This window comes from Prosopis cineraria, unplaced genomic scaffold, assembly GCF_029017545.1.
Source record: "Prosopis cineraria cultivar Desert tree isolate PC_DT_omini unplaced genomic scaffold, ASM2901754v1 PC1, whole genome shotgun sequence".
In the NCBI taxonomy this organism is placed as follows: Eukaryota; Viridiplantae; Streptophyta; class Magnoliopsida; order Fabales; family Fabaceae; genus Prosopis; species Prosopis cineraria.
The window spans coordinates 58,314,333-58,326,561 of record NW_026555332.1 but is presented as its reverse complement, the minus strand read 5'-3'; the positions used below and the strand labels follow the sequence as shown (position 1 = coordinate 58,326,561).

Genomic DNA, 12,229 nt, shown 5'->3' with positions numbered 1-12,229 from the left:
AATTAATAATCTAGATTAATGAATACAAGAAGTAAAATAAAAAATATTAAATTATTTATATTTTAGATTGAGATTATATAAAAGAAAATTCTTATATTTTAGAATGAAAGAAGTAATATTTTTTAATTTAACTTAATATACATTTTCTCCGATTAGACTAAAATAATTGCATTATAAAATATTATGTCATACATTAATGAGTAAATTAACTCAGTGACTTTAAAAAATACAGTTTTCATAAATTATAGATAAAACTTTTAAATTTTTTAAAATATGGATCATTCATGAAATTAATGAGATGTGATTTTTCTTTTCTATCTCCAGAATAAATATATTACTAAAATACAATATATCTTTTATATTTAATTTTTAACTAATTGAATTATGCATTCACAATCATTTTTTCATTTCAGAGGAATAAAGTCTCACATGCTAATGCTTTTCTTTCTCTCCCTTGCTAATTGAATTAAAGTTGTCATGCATTCTGTTTTCTAGAAGTTGAAAAATATTATCCATCATTGAATTTTCATCATCTTTATTTATCTTGGTGATATCTTCATTGAATCAATAAATTATTTATTCATAATCTATTATTCGTTGTCACTAATTATAAAATTTGTTTGAATTGCTAATAGAAAACACATATTATTCCCTCACTATTCATGATTTTTCATTTTATTATTTTAGATATTTAATTTTTCAAGATAAGTTAAGGTGTGTAAATTTTTTTATGAACCTAATTTTATCTATTTTGGCAAATGATTATATTGTTTTTGTATTTCTGATTTGCAATAGTATATTAATGATAGACAATAGTATATCATTGATATATTTTTATAAATTAGGATAACCAGATAATCAAGCATAAATTTATTTATCATTGATATGCAGATATACATTTTGATATAGTATTGCCTATCAGCAATATAAAAAACATATAATCATTTGTTCAAAACAAATGAACATAGTATGCAAAAAGTTTTGTAACTCTATTTTCCCACCAATATACTACATTTTGTCTAGCATCATTGATGTCTCTCGCTGTTATAATTGTAGCTCGCTCACACTGTTTTGCTTTATTTCATCTTTAAATTTGATCTACTTGTTTCTTTTATGTTGACTATAGCCTATTGAAATGTGTGTGATATTGGCATACAAAAGCCACTAATTAATTGGGAAAATGGAAAAAAAAAAAAAAAAAGCTATTGAAATATGCATGTCTCGTGTGAGGACCGTGAAATTGTTCAATGACTTCGAAGTTTTAGGGACTTCTTTCAAATTAACTTTTTTAATGAAATGACAATTTTATCCTTTTTGTCTTATTTTAAAATTGATGGAAACAACTCACATCAATTATTGATTCGGAGTAACCAAAACCTTGCCCTCTATCATGCCTTACAGTCAAGATGTCGTGGCCGTGCTCTTCTCCGTCTCATTCTTTGCGGTCGCCGACAACGTTTGAAGTGTGTGCTCCGTTTGCCCATGGCGTCACCTGCAAATCTTCCTCCACCTCTTTCAGCGTAGTGTTCTTCTTCTTCCATCACAAGCAGAGCTTCCTTCTCCTCTTCCTACAAAGTTCATTTGTCCTCTACTCCTCCTAGCCTCCGTAAGTTCGCCTAAAATCCCTTGTCTTCGGTCAAATTCATCGCCCGCTGCATTTCTTGTTTTCCATCCTTTGCGTATCATGGACAACCAATCCCCTTCTCATTCTATCCAACCATGCAGGTTCTCTAATTTTCAGGTACTGTGTTGCAACGTGTTTGGTTTTCTTTTCTTTTTGCTTTTTGCTTGAAATTTTACGATTTGATAACAATTCCCATGATACATAATTCCATGCCTAACCAGGTTAATGGGTGGCTTGTCATTTACATCCAGTACATGAAGGATTATTTGGATTCCCGATGAAGCTTTTGATAGAATAAAATGAGAATATAAGATAGTCTTGGGAAACTACTTATTGAAAGAATGATAAATAAATTCCTCAAAATAAAAAAATAACAATTTGCTCATGTAAAATGTGATAATTACTTTTAAGTTTTAAAGGATCTAATTATCATTAAAGTCTTGGATTAAATGAAAAAAAAATCCCTTAATCTAAAAAAGTAAAGAAAAATGGTAAAAGAAAGTTGTGAATGTTTAACCTAATTTAATCATTTTTTGAACCGAACTTGTGAATTACAGAATCAAAGTTATAAAAGGAAAAAAATAAAAAACTTTGGTGCGTTTTAGTAATTGAAAAAAATGGTGAGAGAGAGAGAGAGATAAATGCTTAAATACGTTAGTCATTAATCAAACTAAAGTTGTAAATTTTAAAATTAAAATTGTGAATAAAAAACCTTATTACACTTTGCTAATTGACGAAAGACAACATGAGAAAAATTGTAAATTTCTAAATTTTTTTAATCATTTAGTGAATTAGAGTTGTAAATGAAAAAATTTCATTGCAGTGTTTTAAATTACAGGATAATTTTGTCATTTTATTAAAAATTTTAATAACAGTTAGATCCTTTGAGGTTTTAAAGGTATCATCACATTTTTTATGATCAAATTATTATTTTTTTATTTTAAAGGAATTTATTTATTATTCTCCCTTCTTATTATAATATCTACCCTACTTTATACTGTGATGACTATTACGTCGTGTTTGAATTATAGTAAATTATTTGGTTTGGCCAAAAAAAGGGGGGGGATTATAAATTATTTGGATTTTAATTTATGTTAAATTCATTATCTAAGTAAATTTCATAGACTTGCAGTCGAGAATCTAAAAACATGTATATTTTATCAGGGACATTTACTGACTCATTGAAGGGAGTATCGTTAGATGACGAGATGATTAATTATAAACACCTGGGTTCATCTTCAAAATAGAAACATCTGCCCTTGCCTGCTCGGAACTGATCATCGTGCAATCTGCTCGCGTTGGAAAATTCCGAGACCATGAGGCCGGCGTGGACAAAGGAGAGAATCAGCTAAGGTGATCAGTGATCACCGTTGATGACCACCGGAGAAGTGCATTCATTTCTCAATGGTGACTGAAGCCTACGAGAACGAGGAACCAGAGGTGGAGATCTACCCGGACGAATCGGTGGCACTGCCGTCTGCCGTTCTCATCTGTAATGACAGGGTCGTCGAAGGGCATGATTCTGATCCACAAGAGCTTAACGACAAGTATGGCGCAACAAGTCGACGGCGAGAATCTGAACCTGTACATGAAAACAGAGGAAGCGTTGCTGTGCGCGGTTCCTCAATCATAGATACCAGAGGGAGATCGGTGATCCTGTTCTTCAGAAGCAGGAGATTCAATTCTCAGAGCTCAAATGGAATTCAAGCGCTTCTTGCTGGAATCGATTCGTCTATCTTCCGTTTTGACTTCCTCTTCTTCACGTTCCAGGAAAAAGAGGCCTCCACTTTCTCTCCCGCTTCTCGGCAATTCTTCCCCCTCGTTCTTTTTGGGTGTGTAATTAATTGCATCTATTTTAGTTCCAGCATTCACTTTTGTGCTTGCGGTCATCTTCAGGTAATTCTGAATTTTTTTCTCGCCATTTAGAGATTTTGCAGAAACGGATAGGTTTGATGAAATCTATGTCGTCACAAGCCGCATCAAGCTAAAACGGAAGATTCATAATCCAGATTTTTTGCAGGGGACAAAGGAAGTGTTTTAAATTTTGTAGAGAGTGCATTATGGTCTTTTCCTGCTTTTTAATACATATACTTGATTAACGTTATATCTATAATTGTCAAATTCTTAAGTTGATTCTACGAATTTAATATTTTTATATTTTCAACTTATAAAATTGTATAAATTTACTTATAAACTCGAACTAGATACAAACTAAGTGAAACTTGTGAGATTACCGTTTTTACGTTTTTAATTTACAAAATCATGTCAACTCACTCATAAATTCTGATTAAATGCAAGTTTAGTTAAATTTGTTAAATTCATCAATTATTTTTTGAGTTGGGAGAGTTAAGTATATATCATGAAAAATTCATTTTATAAAAGTTATAAAACCTAGTTTGAGGGGAAAAAAACTTGAAATGCAAAAACTAATATTAATAAAAAACAAAAATTTCAAAAATATGTCTTGTATATGATAATTTATTAATATAGATAGGTTTAATTTTAATAATTTATATTTTTAATATATTTAATTAAATTATAATTATATTTTAATAACTATTTGTTAATAAAGGTAAGCTCTTATGAGTTTACGATATGAGTTTGCATTCCTTCATGAGTTTACTTAAACTTGTGAGTTTAATAATTTTGGTTATATTAAGATTTCATTTTCATACTAAATATATTTTTAAAATTTAATTCTATTATAATTTTTGATTTCATCAAAAAGTCACCCACCCTATTAAGGGAGGTCTTAATTGCTTTCACTTTTAAAGGTGACATTTTTCATCATTGGGGCATGGTAGGAATGTTAACTTACCAACGACTAGGGCCAGAGATAAGGGGATCAGTGGAGACCACAACTCCTCTAACTTTTTAATTTTTTAAATAAAATGTAAGGGTTATATATTTTTGACCCTCTAAGTTGATATATTTATAGAAGCTTTGAGACACTATATAAAATTCCTATTTCAATTTTATAGTAATTTTTTACATATTTATAGTGCAACTATTGTAATAACTTGAGGATAGTTATCATAGGATCTATTTATTTTTAATAAAATAACGTTATAGTTACTTTTAAAACATTGATATCATTTGGTTTTGTTTTCATTTTACATTTAATGAAAGATTATTAATAAACTTTTTAAAGTACTGTAACAAAAATTTCAAAATATATTGAATTAAGAATATATCAATTAAAAGAATTAAATAATAAATTCAATAAGTAAGCAATAGAGTTTTTTATATTGAACATAACTTTAAATTCCAAGAATGCATTTAAATTATTCAACACTTATAGGTAAGATGAAACATTCACCAATTTAATGATAATTCATATTGAGAAGAAATTTTTTTAAAACTTTATCATAAACATGATAATTAATTTTTCTTATATTATGAAAAATTAATGAGCAAAACTTAAAAAATGGAGATATATATTTATTTTTGTTATATATGTGTGTGTATAAAATTAAATATAAATATATGTGTTGAAATATTTATATTATGTTAGTGATATATATATATTTAATTTCTTTTTAATTATTATACATGCTTTGTCATTTTGGCTCTCAAATAAAATTTTCTGACTCTGTTCCTGCCAATGACCCTCATGCAACACAATTTAATTCATATTTCAGAATTTCCTCCGCGCCTCATTCATCTTTCAAAATTATTCTCCTACTTCTCTGCATGGTTTTCCGCCAATTTAGGCAAAACACGTTTTCAAGTTGGTACTATTGCCTCTTTTTGGCAAAACACCCCGGGGGGGGGGGGGGAGGATTTGTTTCCCTAGATATACATACATATTGACTTTGTCATTGAGCATAGAACGTGTGCTTGTTATACAACTCCACAGCATTGCATCAACTAAATCAAAACAATTGGAACATCATTTTCTAATGATGAAATTTTCAAGAATTTTATGCATTCAAAATATATTTTGAAAATTGAGCAAAAAACACTCAATTTTCCAGATGCATCTAATGTAAAATTAGTCAATACCAACCGTACATGAAAAAAAAAATGGCGCTATAAAAATTTTTGGGCTGGATACCGGGTTAGAAATTCACGAGAAATAACTACCTTTTCAATAGTTAACCAGACTTTACATGATTGTGTTGCATGCTTCCCACATATTACTGCAAAGGTTACAGATACAGTCGTCATGTGAGTAGCATATTCGTAATTGATATGTACAATTCACTTCATTTTCCATGCACAAACACTACAAAAATCTCGTCTTCACTCTTAAAAGAAGCTACCAATAATTGACCAGCTCCAAATTTATATACATCATTTTAGTACTAACAACCAAAGCACTTAAGATCCCAGAGCAATCTTCTTGTGTTGATTGAGATCATTTAGATACTTAGTTGAGTTGTATTCTTGAGCATCCAAAAGCTCTTGAGAGTATGTTCTAAGGAAAGACCACCTTCGGCTTGCATTTGTAGGTTGTCTCACATAGTCATCATCTCTTAGCAGTATTGCAACCTGCTCCCAACACAGAAAACATGATCCACTTTTCTTTTTTCTCATCTCTTCTCCCTCAGCAAATACAAGATAATTGAATCATGATTCATGGCCACCGTTAATGAGATTAATGGCATAAACAAAAGTATCACACTAATAAGACCTTTAACTTACAAGTTTATTCACAACTTCAAGCATGTATGGATGGATGGATGGATTGAGGGAAGGGAAGAAGAATTTTAACATGGATATTTTCTTTGATTTGAATTTAAACGAAATTGTTATGTATCTTCCAGATGAGTTTATGACAATGTCCATTATGCAGGATATGAATTTGAATGAAGCAGTTATAGATATTCGACTTTCAAAGTTGTGGACTTGCCTGACTCATGCAGGGACGCAAGACAGGAGAGTGCTCAATGCACAGAGATGCAGTCAAAACAACCCGATCCATCTGTTCTCTGTCATAGTCGTTTCGAAGACAAGGATCAACAAGGTCCTTAATATTATTATCATCAAGCAAAGGCTTTGCCTACAAGAAATCATGAGTTGAAGCTTCTCATGTAATGACAATAGGATACTGCAACATAATACAATCTTTAGAGAAAATAATTTACCCATAGTACAACACTAAGCTGATTTTCATCCACAGCTGGACGCCCAGTTATAAGCTCCAACAATATAACCCCAAAAGAATAAACGTCAGTTTTCTCATCCACTACACCATGCATGAAATATTCAGGAGCAAAATACCTGCCAAGCAGATAAGGGAGGAGGATATCATATTATTAAGTACAACCTCAAACTCTCTATAAACTGTTTTTTTTTTCCTTGCATACCCAAATGTGCCCTCAAATTTTGATACATTATGGTGAGTGCATTGTTTGGGTAACCACTTTGCCAGCCCAAAGTCACAGATCTGGAGAAAATCTCATTTAATCAGGATCTTATAAATGAGATGAAAGAGAGATGGTTCATGTTGTTACCATGATGATGTAACTATTTTAGAACTATTCTTAACATTGCATATTGGAAATACCTCTAACCGAGTAGTCATTGGTTTCAAAAACAGCGCCTTGGTAGGATTTTAATTGATATGACTAGCTACAAAAAAATTATGGATTTATGTGAAATATTAAGAGCATGATGTTCATGATTTAATACATCTTTGAATGATTCGAATGTGACAACACTTGTGAGGACAAAGGAGGCCGAGGAATGCATGCATAGAGCCTTTTGAACCTGAAATACTGAGGTTTGGGCACCGATGCACAGAATTTATTTCTTCATTCTATCCATGGAAACATAAAAACTACCTGTGGCTCAAAGCTTTCAGTGAGCAGTATATTATCTGACTTGATATCTCTATGAATGATTCGCCTGTGACAACTCTCATGAAGGTAGAGGAGGCCATTGGCTACGCCCAGAGCAATCTTATACCTTTTACTCCAATCTAACTTGCTTTTACTTGGATCTGAACATGTCCGCAAAGAGTAAGGAGTAAACAACTAAATCTACCTAAACAACAATAGTTTACCCACAGGGAAAACGCAGACCAGCTACAAACCATGAAGGAGAGATCCTAAGCTTCCCAGTCGAGAAAGTTGGAAGACAAGGTGCATACCTCCTACATCACATCCAATAAGCTTTGCAATATTGGAATGGTCAACATGAGCAATAATACCTAGCTCAGATAGAAAGCTTGCAGTCCTCTCGTCTGGAGTCCCTTTAGTCAATCTCTTGATAGCTACTAAACTCCCATCTCCGAGACGACCCCAGTAAACTTCAGAATAGCCACCTCTTCCGATCATATTTTCTGTAAATAAAAATAATTCCATTAAGACAAACCCATTTATATAGGCAGCACAAATTTCCAAATGAGTACTTTTCCAACCAAATTATGCCATGCTTGACTTGAGTAGGGGGGGAATAAAGGGATTAATTTCAAAAACAGGCTACAGACCATTGCTAAAATTGTTGGTTGCATTTATCAATTCAGAGAGTGTGAAGTTCGCCAACGAAGATCTAAAGTTGTATACATTAGTCAAAACAGGATTTTCTCTACTGCTTTTGCTTTTCCCTTTTGCTATCGTTGGTGCAACAAGAGGAGGGAAGGATGCTAGACGCTTAATTGACCTCTTCTTCAAATTTTTTAAATATTTGCTCCAACTAATTTGTGCCCTGGACCTTGAACAGCGATTCTCCATTTCGGATGATTGTAGAGAAGAATCAAAGTCTCGTATGCAGGCTTCTAACACTCCTCTAGGAGATGAAACGTCTTCTTTCTCCTTCTCAAGTTCAAAATGTCTCAAGTCTGATATAGGATTGAAATGGAATTATAGGCAGACCGAGAGAGAGAGAGAGAGAGAGAGAGAGAGTAGTTTAGTGCAAGAACCTTGGGCAGAAGTGGAGGAACGAAACAGAAAGCTTCGTTTGCTATGTTTGACTAAAGAATCATTGGCTGGGACTATCTCTATTTTGTTGACAGAATCCATTCTATTGTCCCTGCGTAGCATACAATTTCAAAGTTTTAGCAATGGGAAACAACCTGTCCGTGCAGTTGTTGTCGTGCATTTTTCTTCCTTCTTGTCCATAGAGCGGAGGATTGATAAGTGTAAACAGATTATAAAACAGCACTTGAAACATAATTCTCTCCATTACACACACACATCTGGCTGCAACTGATTGTCTGATAATAGCCATAGCCAAAAGCGTACAAAATACTAGCAAAAACTCAATCATGTAATTGGGCAATGTACCTTTGAACTTTTGAAGCTGAGAATTACAGAAGTGATTGAGTGTGTAGAGAAATTATGAATTGCACAGAAACCTCAAAGAAAAATAATGTGCATCACATCCTCCAATCCCCTTTGGCAATCATGCTAATAGCCTAATACCATATATCAGCATCCCCAAGCTAAGACTCTGTAACTAGCCAGGTTTTGATAAAGAGCTGCTTTAAAAACACGCAAAACTTCATACTTCGGAATCACCAGTAGCATTTTCGATAACTTGTACATTCATAACTCGTAGGTTATCTATCTGCAAAATCCGCGATATGGCACCCATCTTATCAACATCAGGGAAGAGAGAAAACAAAGAGGGAAGAGATGCATGAAATTTCCCTCCGTTAAAAAGACAAAACCGATTAAATCAATGGAACATTACGGAAGTCGGAAGACACAGTCATACCGCAAGTAACATACATTATGATCACATGTCAACGCCATCCGCCATGAAAGCTCACACCTTGCAAAATAAGTAAAACAAATAAAGAGGTCAATGTGGCAGAGAAAACCGACAAATAGAACGGTCGCGGTATAGTGGCCTCGAGAGCGGTAAAAGCCGTTGTTTTAATTCTTCTTCTCGCAAAGCTATCGATTTTGAGTTACGCAATCAAGTGAACATAAACCCAGAAACTAAACGCGAAAAAATTGTCGTTGCCACGAACCCACTACCATTGGCCAGAGAAAACTTCCGAGAGGATTTTGTTTGTTTGGTATTTCCGCCGGTCTAACAAGGCTCCGAAAGAGTCGCTGCTAAGCTCGACAGAGCTCTGGACAGGAGCTAATAATAATGCCTCGGCTGCGATTTCTCCTCCCATATTTGAACCCTCCACGGGAAGTGAGGACGTTTCACGAGGTAACGTGTCAGCCATGAGGCGACGTTGTTTTTCTTCTTCTTCTTCTCTTTCTTTTTTTTCGTTCTTATGGTCGGAAATCGAAACGCGGGTTTTCTAGTCTGACGTCTTCCAACAGCCACAGCAATTGTTTCGGCCAACACCAGCTACGGCAATATCAACTTCGGCCCTTGGGCTTTTTCCTGTTTGGGCTAATAATAATTTGTCGCTCATTGATAGGAATTATCTTCCCAGCTAAAATTTTTGCATGGTTTAGATACCGTATATTAGAGGAGAAAATATTTCTTATAATTATAAGTGAAATATAATTATAAAAGTAACATAAATATTTTAATTTTATTACACTACATTGATTCCAGCAACCCGAGTCTACTATAGCACAATGTTCGAAGAATAATATTTTATTCAAGTGGCCAATGAGTTTGTCTGATATATTTGAATGATATATCTCAATTACTACTAGTTTTATCCTTGCTTCTATTTTCTTTTTTTAACAATTTATTTAACAAATCATTGGACGTAAATGTATCAGCTCATATTTGTTCCTCAGTCCTTACTGCATTAATGTTCTTAAACATCATTTGTCATCTACTTCTTTCGTTAAAAAATATAAGGTATTTTTTAAAGAGTTGGATGTTAAAAAATATAAGATATTTTTAATTTTTTGAGGTGTAATCATTACTTTTTTTAAGTATCCCTATTGATGTTGACTTCTTATTTACTGTAGGGTGTTTAATAGGGATAAATATAAAAAGATAGGGTTAGTTTGAAAGTAAATAAATACATTATTGGGGGTCAGATTCGGTTAAAAATACCTTACATTTTTTAATGAAGAGAGTATCTGACTAAATTAAATTTATTTTGAATATTTGAAGCTAACAGCCCAAGTTTGACCCCAACAAAATTGAAATAAATGGTATAATTTTAACCATTATATTATTATAGCCGTTGTTCTTTACATGTCAATTTAGTAGTTGTTTGGGTTAAAATATAAAATGTCACTCGTCAAAATATTGGGTAGGTCATAAAATTATTTTGGCTGAGTGACTAAAGAGTCAAACCCAATCTAAACAAAAAGGTTGACCCTGAGCTTAATATAAAGCCATAATAGGATGAACATGCCAAAATTTCACCGGTTGTAAACATTGGATCATTGGCATATAAAGACAAGATCCCAAGTGATTCCAGAATCCACGGAAGTAGCATCATTGTGTTCAAGTATCTCGGTGAGACAGGCTAGTTGCCAAAAATGAGAGACACTGAGTAAGGATCGTGCCATGAGTTTTGCGAGATCTTCAATTATTCGACATAACGTTTTAACTTTTAAGGGAAATGCTACCATCACTTTGATACTATAAATAAAATACAAAAGTACAAAAGAAAGACAATCAACACTCAATAAAGACTCGCATTCTGCACTCATAACTTTTTAGGTTTATTAGTTAGTTTTTATCTTCAATTTAGACTTGTAACCTTCTCACATTTCAATAAAAATAAAAAACACTTGTTCTATCAAGTCTTGCATATTTTTTATGTCCAGGTGAACTATGACAAGGGAATTCAGGGTCCTTTTTGTTATCAATTGAGATTTAGCGTCTTTAGCACGCTTGATTATTTGTTGTTCACACATGAACAATAGTTAATTTGCAAAAATAATAAATTCTGATGCAAAATCTCAAGTCATCATAACAATATGCAATTTTGGGGTTATGATAGATTGGGGTTGGTTTAATGTCACTACAAATTTTTTGGGGCGCATATACAATTTCATAAAATTAATAATTTAATAATTTTTTTAAAAATAGGTACATATCTTACTATCGTATCATGTATGGCCTTTTATTTGAGAATCATTGAGCAATCATTTCATCTTCAGTATTTCAAAAAATTCAATATAAGTTACCAAACAATTATTTATCAATGAAACCTCCTATATAATTTTGCAACTTATTTTTTACAAACTTTATAATAAAAAAGACTATTTTTACCATTGCCATAGTAATCGGCAATATTATTGTTAACTTAAAAAAAGTATAAACCAAGGGACAGACTATATTTCTTCTTGTTTCCACTAATTTTTTTTTTGGCAAAATTACCAATTTCTTTTAATGATACAAATTCAGTATTATTTCACATATTAATTATGTAAGTGTGAAGCTAGTTATTAAGCATCATTAAATTAGAGGAAAAAAACTCACATGGATAAAACTTGACAAATTTAATTAACCTTTTCTTATTAAAATTTTGGGCTAAATTTTTCTAACTTTCAGTTGAACATGTTTAATTTTTTTTTTAGATCCCAAATATTTTTAAAATTGGGTTAAGAAGTGTAAAATATTTGAACAAAGGGATGTAAAGTAGGAAAACATATGACCATTACTTATAATTTTCTCCAAGTTTAGAGGTTGCATTCCCCACCCCTTGTGGAACTCGACGTGGCGCTCCCATGGCTGTGAGTGTAACCTTGGCTGATAAATTTTGGAGGATGAACT

General features: G+C 32.5%; 2 protein-coding genes across 10 annotated transcripts; one reads left to right on the top strand and one right to left on the bottom strand.

Moving 5' to 3' along the window:
• The first annotated feature begins 1,383 nt into the window (after positions 1-1,383).
• Positions 1,384-3,603, top strand: LOC129304236 (uncharacterized). Of its 2 annotated transcripts, none has more exons than XM_054943940.1 (2): positions 1,384-1,606; positions 2,789-3,603. In XM_054943940.1, the coding sequence occupies exon 2, from the start codon at positions 3,029-3,031 to the stop codon at positions 3,548-3,550; it is 522 nt and encodes a 173-aa protein (XP_054799915.1). In that variant the 5' UTR covers positions 1,384-1,606; positions 2,789-3,028; the 3' UTR covers positions 3,551-3,603. The 2 variants fall into 2 exon arrangements, with proteins under 2 accessions (XP_054799915.1, XP_054799907.1); XM_054943932.1 differs by having other exon boundaries at positions 1,384-1,741.
• A 2,077-nt stretch (positions 3,604-5,680) lies between these two features.
• On the bottom strand, positions 5,681-9,843 carry LOC129306144 (receptor-like cytosolic serine/threonine-protein kinase RBK2). 8 transcript variants are annotated; one of them, XM_054946567.1, is made up of 10 exons: positions 9,290-9,843; positions 8,857-9,139; positions 8,493-8,602; positions 8,061-8,411; positions 7,665-7,913; positions 7,414-7,571; positions 6,937-7,016; positions 6,715-6,850; positions 6,480-6,629; positions 5,682-6,118 (listed from the first exon to the last, which is right to left on the bottom strand). In XM_054946567.1, exons 3-10 carry the CDS (start codon positions 8,590-8,592, stop codon positions 5,948-5,950), a joined length of 1,395 nt encoding a protein of 464 aa, XP_054802542.1. In that variant the 5' UTR covers positions 8,593-8,602; positions 8,857-9,139; positions 9,290-9,843; the 3' UTR covers positions 5,682-5,947. The 8 variants fall into 8 exon arrangements, with proteins under 8 accessions (XP_054802552.1, XP_054802542.1, XP_054802524.1 ...); XM_054946549.1 differs by having other exon boundaries at positions 8,493-9,139; positions 9,290-9,346; positions 9,549-9,843; XM_054946541.1 differs by having other exon boundaries at positions 8,493-9,139; positions 9,290-9,346; positions 9,556-9,843.
• Positions 9,844-12,229: the final 2,386 nt, after the last annotated feature.

What these genes read in the sequence shown, in the direction of transcription:
- LOC129304236 (XM_054943940.1), top strand. Translation starts at nt 3,029, where the DNA reads ATGGTGACTGAAGCCTACGAGAACGAGGAACCAGAGGTGGAGATCTAC.
- LOC129306144 (XM_054946533.1), bottom strand. Translation starts at nt 8,613, where the DNA reads ATGCTACGCAGGGACAATAGAATGGATTCTGTCAACAAAATAGAGATA. An exon ending in CTTAGGATCTCTCCTTCATG is followed by an intron (nt 7,572 to 7,664) that starts GTTTGTAGCTGG and finishes GGACATGTTCAG; the next exon opens with ATCCAAGTAAAAGCAAGTTA. An exon ending in AAATTTGAGGGCACATTTGG is followed by an intron (nt 6,851 to 6,936) that starts GTATGCAAGGAA and finishes TCTGCTTGGCAG; the next exon opens with GTATTTTGCTCCTGAATATT.